The 19,641-nt window shown below is 41.7% G+C and overlaps 1 protein-coding gene across 2 annotated transcripts in view; it reads left to right on the top strand.

The window, feature by feature from the left end:
* Window positions 1-19,326, top strand: part of MED13L (mediator complex subunit 13L) — a 301,950-nt gene extending 282,624 nt beyond the window's left edge. For both annotated transcript variants that reach the window (XM_027044335.2, XM_027044334.2), the window contains exons 22-31: window positions 37-256; window positions 1,729-1,917; window positions 4,967-5,190; window positions 5,388-5,530; window positions 8,436-8,594; window positions 10,131-10,307; window positions 11,509-11,666; window positions 14,311-14,472; window positions 16,531-16,643; window positions 17,707-19,326. In XM_027044335.2, the coding sequence (XP_026900136.2) occupies window positions 37-256; window positions 1,729-1,917; window positions 4,967-5,190; window positions 5,388-5,530; window positions 8,436-8,594; window positions 10,131-10,307; window positions 11,509-11,666; window positions 14,311-14,472; window positions 16,531-16,643; window positions 17,707-17,839 (1,678 nt within the window). In that variant the 3' untranslated portion in view covers window positions 17,840-19,326. The remainder of the gene's footprint in view (window positions 1-36; window positions 257-1,728; window positions 1,918-4,966; window positions 5,191-5,387; window positions 5,531-8,435; window positions 8,595-10,130; window positions 10,308-11,508; window positions 11,667-14,310; window positions 14,473-16,530; window positions 16,644-17,706) is intronic.
* Window positions 19,327-19,641: the final 315 nt, after the last annotated feature.

The following is a 19,641-nucleotide window of genomic DNA, read 5'->3' as shown; positions in this document are numbered from 1 at the left end:
TTTATTTGTGCATCTCATAAGTGACTCTCTCCGCAGTGTCACCGAAAGGGAAAGAATAGGAATTCCCACTGAACCCGACTCTGCAGACAGCCAAGCCTATCCTCCAGCTGTGGTCATTTACATGGTGGACCCCTTCACCTACACTGCAGACGAAGACTCCACTTCCGGAAACTTTTGGCTGTTGAGTTTGATGCGCTGCTACACGGAGATGCTGGATAATTTACCCGAACATATGAGAAATTCTTTCATTCTCCAGGTAACTGCCTGCAACTTTATTTTTAGCTTTTGTTGTTGTTTTTATGAAAGTAAATACAGGTCTGTGGTTTCTTTTTCATTGGAAGTACATAAAGCTGTAAAGGAAATGATGTTCATAATTCTACCTTTAGATTAAGCCACCATCACCATTTTGGTGTATTTTTAGCCTTTTTTTTGTGTATGTCAGTTTATAGAATTGAGATCATACTTTTAGTATTATTTTTAGTCCTTTTATACTTAACATTATTCCTGAATACTTTTCTATGTTACTGAAAATTCTCCCAAGCAGCGTTTGTAATGACTGCATATTCTCCATATTTAATTATTACCATACAGTTAGATATTTAATTTGTTTCTATCTTTCACATTATAAACAAAGCTATAACAAACATCTTTCTGTGTAATCTCTTTTTCACAGTTTGGGTCATTTCTTAAAGTGGATTCTTAGACCTATAGATTCCTGTAAATAATGCCGGCTTCCTTTCCAAGAAAGTTACACTTACTTACATTCCCTTTAGCACTGAGTGAGCATGCCTCTTTCACTACAGCCTTGCCGGCTGTATAGTGCAATAATTGTATAGGATTTTGATAATAGGTGAAAAATGATGCCTTGGGTGTTTGGGTTTTGTTTTACTGTCACTTTCACTAAAGCCATCTTAACAGAATTAAAATATCGAAATTAGTTACCAGAACAGATTGATTGTTTTTCATTGTTGTGAAGTTTGTGTCTCTGATGCTTAGATAATAATCCCGAAGATACGATGCATACTATGTGTGTATATGAGAAAAAGGAGAGCTACATTAAAAAGCAAATTGTAAAAGTTTGGAGCGTGACAACAATAAATTGAGAATTTATCCCTCGAAGGAACAGGGTAATTTCTAAGTGACTGTAACCTGACCGACAAGATGGCACCCTCTTCTTCAATTGTTGGTGTACCTTTGTACTCGAGGATTTTATGCCATCTAAGGAATTAAGATTGAGTTATATTATGTTTGGCATTTATATATTTTATTTTACTTAATTGATTTTTTAAAGTTTATTTATTTGTTTTGAGAGAGACCAAGCACGAGCAGGTGAGGGACAGAGAGAGCGGGAATCCTAAGCAGGCTCCGTGCAGTCAGCTCAGAGAGAGCCCCACGTGGGGCTCGAACCCACAACACCGTGAGATCATGACCTGAGCTGAGATCAAGAGTTGGACGCTTGACCAATTAATTGAGTGATCCAGATGCCCCTCTTGTATCTTGTTTTTAAGATTTTGTTTTTAAGTTATCTCTACACCCAGTGGGTCCCAAACTCACAACCCTGAGATCAAGAGTCGCAGCTCCACCAACTGAACTACCCAGGCGCCCCTTATGTATTTCAAAACTACAGTTCTCTGCCCCCATTCAGCAAAGAATTCATGCCGTCTTGTCCTCCAGCTTTCCTGTTGGCGCATTCGATCCCAGTTTCTGGTTTTGTTTGTGTTTGTGTAGATCGTGCCTTGCCAGTACATGCTGCAGACAATGAAGGACGAACAAGTTTTCTACATTCAGTACTTGAAGTCCATGGCATTTTCGGTGTACTGCCAGTGCCGGCGCCCTCTGCCCACACAGATCCACATTAAGTCCCTCACGGGATTTGGGCCTGCCGCCAGCATCGAGATGACCCTCAAGAACCCAGAGGTAGGTAGTAGCACAGCAGAAGCTTCGGAAAGAGCACTCTGACGCGGGAGGTGCAAACCTGGTCGGTTGGTTGCCTGGTTGGCCTTCTGCCTTTATGAAGAGTGGTAGGTTTCTTTGATTCCTAATTTGAAACAGAGGAGATACTTCTCTCCACTTGTGAAATTTGGGGGATAAGAGGCCGGTGAACTCTCGGTGTTTTTTTGATGTAGGTCCTGAGGCAGCAACACACTTACCACTTTTACTTAGCGGTGCTCAACTTGTCCTATGTTTATTTTGTTCTTTATTTTTTGGAAGCTAATCTGTGTGTTAAATCACTAAGTCTCTCCCTTCCCTGGCTCTTTGCTCCCCTCCTACCACAGTTGTTTGCGTGTGCGATCACCCTGCAGGGATCCCTCGTTTTCTGCTGCATGTTTTTACAGGAGCTTGCTCTCCCCTCCCTGGTCGCAGTGCTTTTTCTCTCCATCTTCTTACACCTGCTTCCCACAGATAGGCGCCTCCAGGGGAATTTGAAAGCACCAGACAGAAGTTGTACACTTCTTTTTATTTCATTAATCACTTTATCCTGAAGATGGATGAACAGGGCGATGTTAGCATTATCAGAGCCTTCAAAAATCAGTTCCCGCAACTTTTATTGCATGAAAGATCACCCGTTAATAAAAGCCAGCAAATACCTCTTCACCAGAAAAAAACTCAAAAACACCAAAAACTGCTGATTTTAGTTGGTGATGAAAATTTTTCTGAAAAAACTCACTTGGATAAGTAAGAGGTTAGGGAAAAAAATGAGGCCTTTATAGTTAATAGCACACTTGTCCCTTGCTCCCATCAGAAGCAGCTGCTTAGCCGACAGCCACCTCCACTCTGTGGTTGTGTACAGTTTCTGTCTCTGGCTGTTTAGGTTGGTTTATTCTTTTGAGTTTTAATTTTTCCATTCTCATGAGCAGTTTATCTATTTTAGTTCACCCATTCGTGTTTTCTAGGATTAAAAAAAAATGAACTTATTTCTACTTGTTTCTTCTTTTGTCTCCAGAAATCGAGGTATTGCCTTTCTTTATAAACTTAGAATCTAGCCTGCATTCTGTCTCTGCAGAGTTGCCTGTTCTGGACATTGTATGTGAGCGGAACATAGTCTGTAACCTTTCATGTCTGATCCTTTCATTTAGCATGTTTTCTAGGTTCATCCATGGTACAGCATGTGTATTTTATTTCTTTTTATGGTTAAATAATATTCCACTGTATGGATATACCACATTTTGGGTATTTATTCTTTGGTGTATGGACACTTGGGTTTTCCCACTTTTTAGCTATCGTGAATAACAACACTGCTGTGAACATTTGTGCACAAGTGTCTGTGTTTACAGTGTTTTCCATTCTCTTGGTAAATACCTAGGAGTAGACTTTCCAGGTGTAGGGAGAATGAATGGATCAGTGATAAGATTAGCTTTGAAACTTTGAACAAATTATTGAATATCTCTAGGCCTGTGTTTTGGATCCCTAAAATGAAGGAATTGGATTAGATTCTGTCTCAGGTCTTTATTTTAGCTTTAAAATTCTATAATTCCATTATTAACTATTTTTTATGATATATCTATATTTGTCTCTATTTTGGATGTATAGTTTAGGGGTCAGCAACTATGACTGTAGCTGCAGTCAAGCCTGTAGCCTGTATTTGTATGACCTGGATAAGAATGATTATTACATTAAAAAAAAAAAAAAAGAATGATTATTACATTAAAAAATGTTTATTTATTTATTTTGAAAGAGAGAGAGGTCATGAGAAAGGGGCAGAGAGAGGGAGAGAGAGAACCCCAAGCAGGCTTGATGCAGGGCTCAATCTCACGAACCATGAGATCATGACCGAGCCGAAATCAAGAGTCGGACACTTAACTGACTGAGCCATCCAGGAGCCCCAGAATGATTATTACATTTTTAAAAAGAGAAGAATACTCGTAAGAAGAGAGACCCATAAAGCCTAAAATATTTACTATCTCTTCTTGTAGAAGTTTGCTAACTGCTACTCTAGTTTATTGTTGAAATGTGTATAATAACTATAAATAATGGTGACAACTAAATTTTGTCACAGTTTAACTGCATTGTTTGTCTTACTGGTAACAGCTAATGTTTTCATTTCTTAAATCACTCGTACACACACACACACACTCACACACAAGTATAATTTACACACTAAAAAGTACCTGAGCATAAGTATACTGCTTGATGAATTTTCACTAAATACAGCTTGTAACAAGCACAAGAAACAAAACATAAGAAGCCTGTTCCCTTCTAGTCATTCTACCAGTAATCAGTATTCACACTTAAAGCAGTAAAGTTTTGCCTGGTTTTGACTTTCATGTAAATTGAGGCACATAATTTATATATTTTTTGTGTCTGACTTCTTTTACTCAGTGTCGAGATTAATCTATGCTGTTGCTTGTAGTGGTAGTTTTTTCATTTCCTTACTGTTTGATATTCTGATTGTATAACTATAACACAGTCTATCTTCCATTTTACTGTTGATGGGTATTTAGGTTATTTTTTATTTGGAGCTATTATGATTAATCCCTGTCCTTTGGTAAACATATATATCCATTTGATTGGGTCACAGGGTATGTGTGTTTAACTTTAGCAGATATTGTCAAACACTTTTCCAAAGTGATTCATCACCATCAGTGTATGAAAGTTCTAGTTGCCCCACACTCTCACCGATACTCAGTGTTTTCTTTTTTATTTGACTTTCTGGTGGGTATATAGTGATATCTCATTGTGGTTTTAATTTTTGCTGTCTTGATGACTAATGAAGTTGAGCTAATTTACTTACTAAAATAATAATTTGTTTTAATAAAGAAGCATTGGTCTGATTGGGGTTTCCTAGCTGATGTCACTTACACAATCTTTGTTTTCTGTTTTACCATTATTATTTACGTATATAATACTGCTGGGGGGGCAGTCTATCGTCATTACTCCCTATTGGTTTCAAGTGCTGTTCTGGGTTTTGTTGGAAATGTCGACTTGAGTGGCATTATGTTGACACTGACTTTTATTTTGATTTCAGCGACCCAGTCCAATCCAGCTTTACTCCCCTCCTTTTATATTGGCCCCAATTAAAGATAAGCAGACGGAGCTGGGAGAAACTTTTGGGGAGGCGAGCCAGAAGTACAACGTGCTCTTTGTGGGCTACTGTCTGTCTCATGACCAGCGCTGGCTTTTGGCTTCCTGCACTGACCTCCATGGGGAATTATTAGAAACTTGTATTGTAAATATTGCTTTACCAAACAGGTGAGGAGCCTGCGTGTTTATGCTACATATAAATCGATACTGTGCCTTTCCTCAGATATGAGTCTTTCTGATTTTCCTGTCTAAATGCACTAGGCGCTGTGTGATGGGTGGGTTCTTTGGAATTTTCTGAGTTTTGTCTTACTAAGCGATAACTTTGACTCATTTGGGGACCCCTTCCCCACTTCTTTCTTTTGTAGGTCACGGAGGAGTAAAGTATCTGCACGTAAAATTGGACTACAGAAGTTATGGGAGTGGTGCATAGGTATTGTCCAAATGACATCCCTACCCTGGAGAGTTGTAATCGGCAGACTTGGGCGGCTTGGCCATGGAGAGCTTAAAGGTGAGAGACTCCTAAAGCAGTCAGTACAGGAAACAACGGAAAAGGGTTGAACTAATGTCCCTAACTGAGCTGAGGGAGAAAATGATGGTAGTAAGAATAAAGCAGATTTATATTTCCTGATTCTTTTAAATGGACAGGATAAACCAGCAGTTTTTAAACTTTTCATTATCAACAAAACCATTTGCCAAAGAAATCTTAAATTTTGAACTCCAGTGTATAAGACAAAAAAGAATGTATTAATATAAAAGTGATAGTAAATTGAAGTTCTAACATGTATTTTTGTGCTGGGTCAGTGAGATCAAGTCCGTTTTAACATGAAAATTTAAAGAGAGATGGATGAGAGGAGAATCGATTTAGGTTTCTTTTATTATTTTTCATGATTGATGGTGATATAGTCTGTGTGTTTTTGTTTTGGTTGCACAAGAGCAAGACAGTCCTGATTTACAAGGACAAGTAGGTGCAAGTTGGAATAGTCTTTTATTCACGTTGCCACTGTCTGATATTTTTCAGCCTGGAAGCTTAAGAGAGCAGACTTTTTTTAAGTTGCATGCCTAAATATACCTTCCAACTGCTAATATTTCCTGTCATAAATGTAACAGTCAGTCACAGAGCACTAAAAGTAACTAACGACACAACTGATCGGTGGCAGCAGCCTTGTCTGGCTTTGAGCCCAGCTCATTTGCTGTGCTGGTGTAGCTACTTTGCATGAGCAGTATGCATAGGCCTACCTTATTTTTTTAAAGCCTTATTAATTAATGACACATTTATAAGAAGTTCAATACATACATAGAGATGGGGGAGGTTTCCTTCTAAGGTCTCCACAAAAGCAAAGCACAGATTAGCTTGGTGGTTTTGTGCATGCAGGTGTATTAGAGCCGAGTCAGCAGACTTTCTAAGGAAAGGGCCAAGTAATAAATATTTTCAACTTTGCAGGCCAGCTTTTCACCGTTGCAGCTTCTCAGCTCTGCCGTTGTAAAGTCAGAGCAGCCATAGATAGATAATACCTAAGTGAACGGGTTTGGCTGTGTTCCAATAAAACTTTATTTAGCAAAAAAAAAAAAAAAAAAAAAAAAAAGGCGGTAGGCAGGATTTGATCTGCAGACCATAGTTTGCGGACCCTTGCATTAGAATGCGTATATTGTTTCTCTGCATGAAATTTATATCAGGTATTTGTGGAGTCCCTGAAATAAAACCTCTCACGCGATTCAGCTTGGATTATAGCAAGTGCTCTAGTCAGTGAACTATCAGGATTTAATGGCAGTTTCTACGTGTATTAAATTACAGAAGTATTAGGTAACTGTTGGGAATCTATTGTGTGCAAAATTTTTTTTACTAGTTATACTGTAGGCCAGTAGAAAATATTACCCTTTTCATTCTTTAAAGAATAGCATACTTATAATGAATCTTCTATCAGTAGCCTGGAGGTCTGATGCATTAGGGGATTCATTTCATTTCTGTCAGAAGTCCTATCCTCTCTCCTGGTCAGCCTTGTAGTCAATCTTATCTCTTAAAGGGTTTGAGCTACTCTTAACCCTTGGGAAAAGTCAGAATAGAATAGAAAAGGAGAAGAGGGGATAAAAACGTAGCCGTGTCTAGTCACTTGGTGACTGTCTTGGACAGCTACGAAGGCCATTGCCTTCCCTTGTGTAATTTTTTAGAAGGGGCACTCTTCTTATCTTTTACGGGAAAGGGATAGAAGTGTGACTGATCCCATCAAAAGGTTGAGAGAAAATGTACTTTTGAGGGATAAAGACACCAAGAAGAGCCTAGTGTACAGGAAATCAGTTTACCAATCTGTATTTCATCCCTTTGGGGATGTAAGGCCCGCACCACATTGCATTTCTATGGGAGCCTGTAGATTTCAGTTAGCTTTGTGAATTTCCGTTTTTTATCACCAGTGTTTGTGATAAAATTCAGGTAACGCTTTTCCTTTCTTACTTGGTTTCAAATACAGAACTCACACCTGTTTGATTTTTCTATAATTTTCAAAAATACATTCTTCATGACTTGGCCACTTTTATTTTAGCCACTTCAGTTGGAGGTTTTTTAGGAATAAGAAACAAGAAAAAGTTGTTCCTTTCACCTCTTCACAGGGAGATCAGCTTCTTTGAAAAAACTATGTGAAAGCAGAGAACCTGTGGTGGAGTAGTCTTTCGTTGGTGGGACACGATATGGGTGGCAGTGTGCTGCCACAGGGATGTGATGTGTGTTGGGGGTCAAAAGAGAGGTCTGAGTCCTTTTCCGTTCCTGGAGTAACATAACCCTCTACAGTTCTCTGAGTACACATAGTACCTTTGGGTGAAGGCAGTAAACAAATACTAGAAAGAAAACTTAGGCCAGCGTTTTAATCTGAACAATTAGTGTCACATCATTTGGAGCGCTTCACTCACACCCATTGTTTATCGGCTCTTTGGGGCCTTCTGCGAAGGGTTCCCCTTGTTTCTGCTCAGCTTGCCTTTCCCGGAAACAGTCAACAGACAGCAGTAAACAGAACTGAGGTTTGCCCCCCGTTGTGCATTCTTCTAATGAAAAGGGCTGATAGGGGCAGTGAAAGAACCAGACATGGAGTAAGAGGAGGAGGAGCAACGATGGAACAGACTGGCCTCATCCTCAAAGAACATTTGAAGCACCTAAATCTGTTTGGGTCTGTGCCGGACTCTCCCAGGTCATTTCAGACATGATTTCAGCATACAGAACAGGAGGCCTTTTGTGTCTTCGTTAATGACGTGTAAGGGAGGCCAAGTAACATTTTCTTTGTAACGAGGAGGGGAACCTGTGTAAAGCCTTATTCCCTTTGGGGCCCAGTCCTGGAAATTCAATTACCAGGCAAATCCGGTAAAACGCTCAAACCTCCTATCACGATGAATTTCTAAAGACTGCGTGTGACTGTGATATTTGGTTTCAGATTGGAGTATCCTCCTTGGCGAGTGTTCACTACAGACAATCAGCAAACGGCTCAAGGACGTGTGCCGGATGTGTGGGATCTCTGCCGCTGACTCTCCCTCTATCCTTAGTGCCTGCCTGGTTGCCATGGAGCCCCAGGGGTCCTTTGTAGTGATGCCAGGTAAATCTCCTCTTACCGTTTTCATTAATTAGATTATCACATCCGTTCAGTCCATTCTGTCTTCAAGTCTACAGAAAGTGTAGAATAGATCTTTATTATCTTTGTGAGAAAAGATTGTATTTAGGGTTCAAAAATTTGGTCTCTTCTAAGGGGAGTGGTCTGTGATTTTGTTATCTCTGTTGACCGTAGTTTGGAAGACAGCATAAGTCCCGGATATGACTGAGAGCTCTTAGAGTCGTGGCCAGTTACTGGTGCCCGACCCTAATTTGTTGTTAGTGTATGAGGATCACCCTCCAAAAACCACGAAAGTGAACACCACCCTGATACGTGTTGGAGTGTGTGTTTGAAGACACATAGTTGACGGAATCTGTAAGCAGCCTCCAGAGGATATTTGCAGTGTTTCTGATGTGGTTGCGGAGGAATGGTGAGGCAAATAGAGCTGGAAGAGTTGGCACAGTATCCGGCCCGTGGTAAGCTCTCAGCAAATGCGACTCCCAGTGTGTGGATAGCCAGAAGATTGTGGCCACAGAAGTTTTAAAAAATTAGCAACTAAGCAATTTGGTAATTTTTTAGCTAAGCAGTTTTATACCTTTTTTTAGTCTGTTCTTATCCTCCAGTTCTCTCTGATCAGATGGGAGATTCCATCCCCATAAAAACCGGTAGTGTTATGTGAGATGATGTTATTTGTCATCAGTCCAGTGAGAGGCAGATGTCCTGTGTTGGCCTCATTAGGCCCCAGGCTACTTGTTGCCTGCACCGCTTGGGCACATTTCACAACGTCTTTGTTCTGTGTCCTCACGATGAAATGGGGATAATAGTTCTACCTCAGGGTAGCTACGATGACTGAGTGAGATGACGTCCGTGAATAAGGAGTTCGGCACAGAATCTGGCACGTAGTAAGCATTCAATAAATGTTAGTTATAGTAGTTATTCGCTGAATGGTACCGTGTCTACGGAATTGTGTTATTTAGGAGAACTTTATAAATTGTGAGCAACCACAGGAAAAGAGAAAATAGATCTATTTTAGAACTACTTAAGTAAGTAGTTAAAACATAGTTGGCGGTGGGGCGCCTGGGTGGCTCAGTCAGTTGAGTGTGTATCTCTTGATTTCAGCTCAGGTTGTGATCCCAGGATGGTAGGATCGAACCCCGTGTTGGGCTCGGTGTGGAGCGTGGAGCCTGCTTGGGATTCTCTGTCTCTGTCCCTGTGCCCCATTCACACACACACACTCTCTCCCCTTCTAAAATACAAGAGTAGAAATTTAAGAAAAAAAATTTTTGGTGGGCTCAGTCTGATTTTGTTTTAACCTTTCCCATGTTTAGTGAGGCTTGGATTATACAGCCCTGTGCTTAGAGTCTATTTCTTGGAAGCTGTTTTAACAGTGAGGTCGAACTTCAGATGTGTATCCCTCCTGGCAGTTGTGTCAGACTCCTGTCTCTCCAGTTCAGGTTCTCCTGTAACTCTGTTTCTGGAGTTACTTACCGACGCACAGAAGGGATTGGTACACTTCGCTCTCTTTCTCTGTCTTTTTGAAAGACGCTGTCACAATGGGCTCTGTATTTGGCCGAAGCACCGCGCTGAACATGCAGTCGTCGCAGCTGAACACCCCTCAAGATGCCTCCTGCACACACATACTGGTGTTCCCCACCTCGTCAACCATCCAGGTGGCCCCGGCAAACTATCCCAACGAAGACGGGTTCAGTCCCAACAATGGTGAGTGTGGAAGGCGCGAAAGGAAAGAGCTCCAGGTCTCCCACAGGAGCAGAGCTAAAGGGTGCGCTCGGCGCCCTGCTGCATGTGTTGCAATAAGCAACGTAGAGAACGTGAAGAGGGTATTCGGGGTTGGGGCAGTCTGTCTGGCCTTGAAGATTTGTGTGCACTGTTACCGAGCCCAAATAAATATTTCCCTCTCTCGCATAATTAGGGTTCTGTTTATCACTAACGGCAAAAAAATACCCAGTTGTAGTGTCCTGCACATGGGTGCCACCCTTGCAGTAAATAGTTGGTGATCGGATTGGAGAAGGATGAAGACCACTAGGCATGAAGTAGCTCCTGTCTCTAGCGGTCGGGGGGAATCCATTATTTGATTATTTGATTTGATTATTCTTAATCAGTGTTTTTTATTAAGGCATTTGTTAAGCAGCGGCTGCTTATAAACTGTAAAATGTGCAGTATTAGGTAGCCATTTGCATTGGTTTTTGAAGAATTCTTAATACCTACCACCATTTACTCTTGTTAAACGGGGAGGGTAAAAGGATACCAAGTTTTATATACAGTCTGATCATAATGGAGTAACGATATGCGAATAAGAATTGTAGCAAAAATGTTCACGGTAATTGCATTTTGGGTGATAGTTTTCCCTTTTTATACTTCTCTTTCCAAATTTTCTGTTGTGCGTGTACCTTACTTTTATAATGTGGGAGAGGATTTCTTAGTGAAAACATCATGCTTTGATCTGCTTTTGGAATAGGTCTCCAATTTCAGGGCAAGTTCACACCTATTAACATGCATTAATTCAGCCTCTGGTATTTTAGATGCTAATTGGATGCATGGACAGAGTCTGCTGTTTTCTTGGATGGTGTCAATTTTAACTTTGTTTAATAATTAAATTGCTTCTTTAGCTGTTTTGCCATTTTTTTATGTGCCCTTGGAGGCTCTACAGAGCGTGGAGTTTTGTTTTATGTTCTTTATTTCTCCAGTCTGTTAATACTTCACATTAGAAGATCATTGAACAGAATATAAAATGAAAAAAACAATTTTCAGTACCTCCCATCCAGTAGACACACATTAAATCTTCCCACGTTGTTAACAGCATGCACTTGTAATGGTGATGGGCCAACAAAACAGTATGTTGTTGAAGTTGCGGATATAGATTATTTTTGAAATCTTTGTGCTTTTTCTCCCTCCTTTCTAGATGACATGTTTGTTGACCTTCCATTCCCAGATGATATGGATAATGACATTGGCATCTTAATGACTGGCAACCTCCATTCCTCTCCCAACTCCTCCCCAGTTCCTTCCCCAGGCTCTCCTTCTGGAATTGGTGTGGGCTCTCACTTCCAGCATAGTCGGGTAAGAATGATCTGAAGTAGGGCCTTCAGGGGCAGGATTCCTCCAGAAGTGTGATTGCCTGCCTCTTTGCTTTGTGCGCTTTTCTTCCTGATGGTCTTGGTCCCTGGTGTGAGCGAAATCAGTGTGGAAAAGTGACTCTGTAGTTGTTCTGTTTTGAATGATGGCAGGAATTTGAAAGAAATGCGTTCTTATTCCCAAAAATGTTCCTGATGAATATGTTTTATCAGCAGGAAGGCATTTTGCAATGACTGTTTTCTTAGCAAAAATTAGTTTCGGTCGATTGGTTGCTGCTTCCCAGTTATTTCTTATTTTTTGCCAAAATAGTGGCTTTTCAGAGGCTAGTTCAATGGCCCTGCTTTTTTAACACGTAAAGTAACTGTGTTAATTGAAGGACACATTGTTGATGGTTGATTATTCTGAAATGAGCCTTACTGTTCTTGTTTTACATCCTGGTGCCTTTGTTTATACAGTTCCAGTCTTTTCTGGAGCTAGCTGCCAAAATGGCAAGGGCCCACAGGTTGATTTTGGAGAAGTGTCCAGGTTAATGCCCTAGGATTAAGACAAAACACCAGAGTTTACAACCAGTTTCACCTTTAAATATCCCAGGGATATTGGAGGTGGATTCACAGAGGATTGAAGAGTTAAAGGTTCTGCTATAGCTTGTGTTAACTTTGTTTAAAAGCTAGATGATTCATGGGGCGCCTGGGTGGCTCAGTCAGTTAAGCGTCCCACTTCAGCTCAGGTCATGATCTCACTGCTCATGGGTTCGAGACCCATGTCGGGCTCTGTGCTGACAGCTCAGAGCCTGGAGCCTGCTTCCGATTGTGTGTCTCCTTCTCTCTCTGCGCCTCTCCCACTCACACTCTGTTTCTTCCTCTCAAAAATAAATAAACATTAAAAAAAAAAAAAGGTAGATGGTTCATGCCTTATTACTCTTTTGTACCTTCTGTTTAAAATATGAGATTGAGGGTTTAAGGCATAGAAAAATGGCTATGTCTAATATCTTAAAGTGGGCAGGAGTAACCAACTCTGCTCACACTCATTTAGACACAGAGTTGTAGTTAGAGGACTTAGGTTTCTGTCTGTGGAACTTTATTGCCAGCCTGGAGTTCACTGAAGGACAATCGAGAGAAAAGATTTAAAACGTTAGTCAAAGAGCAGATAAAACCAGGGAAGAGCAACTCAGTAAACTATCCTCATGGAGCTACCTCTCTCCCATTTTTCCTTTCTAGAAGGAAGGGATTTTGAATGTGTTTATTTCCTCCATAGTCATTTGCCAGTTAATGACAGTTTATTGGTTCTTTGGAGATTGGTGTGATAGGAACCAGGTCCACAGATTTTACATTAAGTAGTTGTAATTTAGGATTAATGTGAATTCTAGAGGCAAATAGCAACTAAGAGTGCATGCCTTAGAGTTTGGTAAATGGAGCTCAGAGTTCCAGCTGTATGGCTTCTAGCTTTGTGGCATTGAACAAACTCGCTTGCCCTGTCTTAGCCTTAGTTACCTTATCTGTGAAATGGAAATAATAGCAACTCCCTTTCTGTAGTGGTGGTTGTAATTTGGTTTATCCATTAACAAAGAATTGGTAATTGAAGTGTAAGGTTAGTTTTGTAAGAAACAGAGGTTTGCTGTATTTTCTGCCTCTGTTGGAGCCTCAAGCCCTAAGTCTGTAATGGAGTGTCAGAGTTTAAACCGCACTGTTTTCTGAAGCTAGTCAGGCGGCCTTTTCTCGGTCCTCAGCACCTGCAGCCCGCTGACCCCCCCGAGAGGCTTTCAGTATTTCCTCTTTCTGAACCATTAAACATTCTTTGATATCCAATTAAGACATTACAACAGGGAAAAGAATTTGTTCGAGGCTGGGGTAAGTTTTTATTTTTTAACCAAAAATACAACTTGATGTAATAGTTGGGGATGATTTTTTCCGCTGAAAACAGAAGGCCTTTGAAAACAAACGATTACTTATTATTGCTTGCATAATAATAATTGCATAATTGCTTTCAACCCTTGAAGCCAGCTAAAAGAATCAAAGATGAGGAAAATGCCAGTTGCAGAAATGCACAGTCAGGCTCTTGCAGGAGTCTTGTATTTAAGGAGATGGCGGAGAGTGAAAACAAGGCCTCTTCACAGGCAGATCTCCCCCTGCTGGGAGGTCAGAGACACTGGCGCCACCCAAAGAGCCGTGAAGTGTCCTGTTTTCCCAATGTCCGTGTTGTTGACAGTAGACGCTCAGGTGCGCTTCTGTATTTTAGTTGGTTGCTGGTGAAGGAGCACCTGGGCTTGGGGGCTCCCTCAGCTGCCGGAGTCCATTCTTCCCGCGTGTAGTTGGATGCCGGATGCCACGGAACGCACCCAACATTTAACAGAAAAGAAACCAGAGCAAATAAACCTGTATTTGCTTGACTGATGTAGTTAGTTTTGCTGGTACCTTCTGCCTGGGCCGTAGTTTTCATCAGATGTCTGTCCGTGCAGCAGGGACCGTGCCTCTCCTTGTTGACCTTTCTCGGTCACCTGGCATTTCTGTGTGAAAAGCTGTCAGAAGGGGGACTGTGATGTGCAGAGGGACTCGATAAAAAGTTGATTTTCAGAGCTTTATTTGAAGTGTCTGTCACACACTGATCATGCTCTCGGGACTTTGTTTTTCAGAGTCAGGGTGAGCGTCTTCTTTCTAGAGAGGCACCCGAGGAGCTGAAGCAGCAGCCCCTGGCCCTTGGGTATTTCGTGTCAACTGCCAAAGCGGAGAATCTCCCCCAGTGGTTTTGGTCATCGTGTCCCCAGGCTCAGAACCAGTGCCCCCTCTTCCTAAAGGTTGGTTTGGTGTCATATTTGAATTTTGGGGGGAGGAGTGACTTCTGCTGAAATTGTCTCAGTCACCACAGTCTCACTGTTTCTTTCACATCTACTTATACTCTGAGGACATTTTCATTACAGTTGCAGGCGGGGAGCAGGATTTAGGAGACAAACCCGAAACCACATCACAAGGGAAGCAATCACGTTAACCCAAGGAGGAGACTTTGTGGGGCCCTCAGGGCACATGTCGGGTGGATACGTGGTCGTATGTAACAGTCTTTCTCCCAAGTCCACAATGCATTGCCACCAGTGAAGTTAAGCTTGGGTGGATGTGATCATTGTGGGCTGAACTCTCCCCCTTTGCCCCCCCTCCCCCACAAGCTTCAGCTTTCTTCATTAGAGTAGGGCAAGAGGCAGCTAAATTTACATTTATTTACACATGCTCCTTCCTGTATGTGTCTTAGAACCTTTTAATGCAAATTAAGGGTTAAAATAAAAGATCTCCTACTTCCAGTTTGGATGAAAGAACCTGGAATGAAATCCATGTCTCAACCACAGATTGGCAAAAGGCCTAAAGTTTGACAACATGCTCCATTGGCAGAACTGTGGCGAGATGGCCCTGGTGCCAGCAGGGCAGCCAAGCGATATACAGCCCCCCACATTTCCCTTTTGATGCAGCGAGGCCACCTCTGGAAATCTATTCAGAAGAAACTGACAAAACCAAAAAATGATAAATGTAAAAGATTAGAAACACCGGAACGGTCCACCAGTAAAGAACTGGCCAAATAAACCAGTGTATCCATTCAGTGGAGTGTTAGTTATCCATAACAAAGTGAGGATGATTATAATATAATCATTCTGTGGAGTGTAGGTTACTTTGTAGTAATTGATAAAGTGTGTGCAAACACACACACACACACCCCTACTTGTATTTTCTAAAAGGAATAACGGAAGGTTAAACCAAAAACAATTGAAGCAGTTTCTTTCAACTAATGGCTGTAACATATTATTATGAAATCAAGGAAGTTCTACCACATAAGTCGGTGTCGTCTTTATTTTGAATTAGACTTGTCACTGTGAACCTAGATTTATTTTCTCCTCTTAGGAGAGATACACATATTTTTTAGCTCGGTCTACTGAAAAAGCTTACGAGCAGCGACAGGATCAGGAAACAGTGGTCTTGCTGCACTTGTGGTTCTGAAATACCATTTATCATTCAAAAGAAACGGAGTTCCTTTGAAGAATTGACTGATTTGTAGGTCTGAAGTAAGAAATATTCAAGATGAACCTAGGATATGTTGTCACACCTAAAAGCAAGGAAGTTACTTAAGATAATTAGAGTTACTTCAAAGGGCCCGCCAACTGGAGGGTTCCCATTGCCCAAGGATGGGACAATTTGAACATAAAAAAGAACAATGGTAGCAGTAGATTGAAACAAATCCAAGGGTTCGTGCTGAAAACCGGAATATTTTAGTCACCCTTTGAAGCTACTAGAACAACAGTTCATTAGTCTGAAACCTAAAAAATAAAGAAGCATTTATATTAGCTGTCCTCAACACATTGCCTGTCTCAGTTATTTCATAACGTGTGCTACAGCCATGATAGCGGGTGGGGCGTGCCGGGAACCTGCTGACGGCAGCGATGAGCCGAGCTGCACGTGGGGCGGCGCACATTCACGCCTCTCGAGGTGAGGCATAGGGAGCACGTAGCGCCAGCCACAAAGTGTGCTTGCACCCCGCGCCCTCCCCGTCCCCCAGAAGGATCTGAGCCGAATTGAGCCTCTAGATCTATCCACTTATGGGAAGTCAGGATGGAAGAACGTGTTACACAACCACCACAAGGGCAGAGTCGGCCGTATCCAGGCCGTGGAGATGGTGGGGCCTTTTACAGATGAAGACCTGAAGAGGCACATTATCGAATCATTTGTGACGCACTGGTATTTGCAAAGCTAGCTTTTTTTCCCCACCTCCAGGGTGTGGAGTTCTTTGGGATCACATCAGGGTTACCGAGAGCTTAAAACTGAGGCTTCTGGGAGCCGAGAGGCCGGGAAGGTAACTGTGTTTGTTCTCTTGCCAGGCTTCGCTGCACCACCACATTTCTGTAGCACAGACGGATGAACTTCTCCCTGCCAGGAATTCTCAGCGGGTTCCCCATCCTCTTGACTCCAAAACCACATCTGACGTTTTAAGGTAGATTGTTTTAAGGCAAAATAGCAGTTACAGCTTGCTACAGTCTTCCTTTAGTTTTGTTTTTCCAAGGTGTTTACTTAAAGTGTGGGAAAGGCGCTGCCTTTTGTGCAGCGGAGTACCGTCTGAGCGGCCAGGGAGAGCTGTGTGCAAAACCCCGCAGACGAGTGTGGGTCAGGGAGACTGGTATTCTTGGTTCTGTTTGACGTGTGTGTGCACGTACAGTGGCCCGTGCTTCCTGTGTAAAGGAGACGTTTTACGGTGATGAAAATAGATCAGAATTAGGGGTGGGTGGTTAGAAAAGACCGAGCCTGGGACATAAAGCACTTGGCTTTGAAAGCATTTTCTACTCCCCCTGACATAGATTGTATAAATAAAATTGGAGCATAAATTCCACAGTTGGGAAATATCTCCCAGAAGTGTATGCTAATTCTCTCGCACTTTAACAGACCATGAACATTCTCCATGTACCTTGAGGAAGTATGCAAGCGTCTTCTAGTGTTCACTAATAACTCTTAAATGATTTAGAAGTTATAGTTAAGCGAGAATCCAGTCACCATGATTTTTCAGGCTTTCAGGGTCTGTAGTGCAGCACTGTCCAGTAGAACCATAATGTGAGCTGCGTGTCTAATTCAGTTGTTTTTAGGAGCAACATCAAAATAATAAAATAAATGGATGAGGTTAATTTCAAAAATAAATTTATCAGCTTTATCAAAGACACATCAAAGTAATATCAAGTATACGAAAAGCAGTATCATTTCAGTAGTTGACCCACATGAAAATATTCATGAGCCATCTCGCCTGCTTTTTTAAAATACGAGTTCCTTGAAATCCAGCACCTCTTTTTGACATACAGCGTATCCGAATCCACTTGGTGGCCGTGGCTGCCATACTGGACAGTGTGGGTCTAGATGAGGTGGGCACGGGGGGGAAAGAACCACGAGGAAACCCGGGGGCAAGCAAAAGACTGACATACACGGAGCCTCGTCCTGCTGACTTGTGGAACGTTAAGATGTAAAAGCACCACTGTGGCCCGTGGCCCTGACCTGTGTACTCTCTCCGGCAGGTTCGTTTTGGAGCAGTACAACGCTCTGTCCTGGCTCACGTGCAATCCGGCCACCCAGGACCGCACCTCCTGCCTTCCCGTCCACTTTGTGGTGCTCACTCAGTTGTACAACGCCATCATGAACATACTTTAATTGGAGAAGCACTTGTTCTCTCTGGCTCGGTTCCTCCTCCCTGCAGCCTGAGTCCAAGGAACCTGCTACACTCTGCACGTGCCCCACACGCTCTTCTTGAGAGACCGCTCTCCACAGTCCTGCACTGTGACTACTCCTCGGCAGGCACATGTCATTTCTGCAGTGTTCATTACCAGAGTGATGCATTGACACTTCTCTCATGGACCTGGAAACTTCCATAAGCGGTGACTTCTAGCCAGTGTTCTGGTGTGTGCAGCCCCGAACCACGGGTCCACAGGAAGTTTTTGGTGGTGGTGGTGGTTTTTAAGAGGGCAACAGAAGAGACAGTATCCTTTTGCACAAGAGTCTGTGTTTCCAGTCTCCGTTTAAGAACACGGGCAGTTTAGCCCTTTTGGATGAAATCCTCTAGTTACTGGTGTGTGGCCTGTGGGTTACCTGAACTCCATCATCTGGAACTTTTTAAAAATAAGAACCAGCTCAAGTATATGATTTCATAATGGGGTTTCTGTCTCCCTAGTGGTCCCATCTAGGTTGGCATGAATGCTTTGGTCGACTTCATACCTGTGTGTAGATACAAAAGGTCTGGAGACATCTTCATTTTGTTTATTTATTTTAAGTTGTTTTGTCATATTTTTTTTGTGACTTTTACTTTTTTTAAGTCATGAGGACCAGGTACAGTAGCTGAAACCCAACTCAGACCCACCATAGGATTCTTTGACTACATACCTCTGTCCTAGAAGCCGGAAAAGGAGTGAAAGCAGATTGGGGAGACATGCCTAAAAAGTAATATATTCAAAACCACCCAGCAGTAGGCTTTATTAAGAACAAACTGGGTAAAACATTCTGCCATGTTTCTTATTAAAAGCGGCCAGCGTTTCATGAAGGATAACATTTTTATACAGAAGGCAGTCAAGCTCCACCCAGAGCCATGGAGGCAAGTACCTTCATTAGTTTTATATAGTCACAACGGAAATATATTTTCTAGTGAATTCTTATTGAAAGCCAGGTCTCTCCTCTCATTAGATCAAAAGGGACTCATGTACATATCATAATTGAAAGTGTTTGCTCATAAAATCAGTTATAAATATGGTGACTTTTTTCTGGACCATAGGAATATTATTTCAAAGAAATATTACAACTTAACCATTAAATTAGTACTTGAAGTTGAGCCTTTGTGGTGGGACTTTTTAAAAAAAAAAAAAAAATGCCTTTTTAAAGCATTAATGGCTAATTGAAGTATTTTATGACTCCTCATTCCAGGCCCAAGAGGGTTGTCTTTAAGACCCCGTTTCTGACCCTGACGTCGCAGCGCGTTTCTGTCTGAGGGCAGTGGGCGCGGGCTTGCCTCCCGCAAGCCGCGCTGGTCAGGCTGTCGAGCTCTAGTCATCTGTGGAGAGAGAATCATGCAAATTTTAAAGTTCTTCCAAGAGACTTCCATATCCTGGTTATTAACAAAAAAAAAAAAAGAAAAAAAAGAAAAAAGAAAATGTAATAACTGATATGATTTTGTAAAAGTATTTTTCTTGAAATAATCTAACGTTTAAAACATTATATTAAAAAAAAAGTTGTGTGGTGGGAATATGTAAGCAGAGAAATAACTTGTAAATGGATAATTTTATTCTCTGTACCACCAGTTGGGGGTGGGGGTGACTTTCGCAATGTATAGGTTAAAAAAATCTGATATATCAAACCATTTGTATCTAATGTGTACAGTGTAAAATTGACTTTAAAAATATTGCAGTGCTATTTTTTCTTAATCAGAAAGGAAAATTCTCAAGGCCTTTTGAAGAGCATAGATGATG

This window comes from Acinonyx jubatus, chromosome D3 (genome assembly GCF_027475565.1).
Source record: "Acinonyx jubatus isolate Ajub_Pintada_27869175 chromosome D3, VMU_Ajub_asm_v1.0, whole genome shotgun sequence".
In the NCBI taxonomy this organism is placed as follows: domain Eukaryota; kingdom Metazoa; phylum Chordata; class Mammalia; order Carnivora; family Felidae; genus Acinonyx; species Acinonyx jubatus.
The sequence above is the reverse complement of the archived record's forward strand: the minus strand, read 5'-3'. Positions and strand labels throughout refer to the sequence as shown.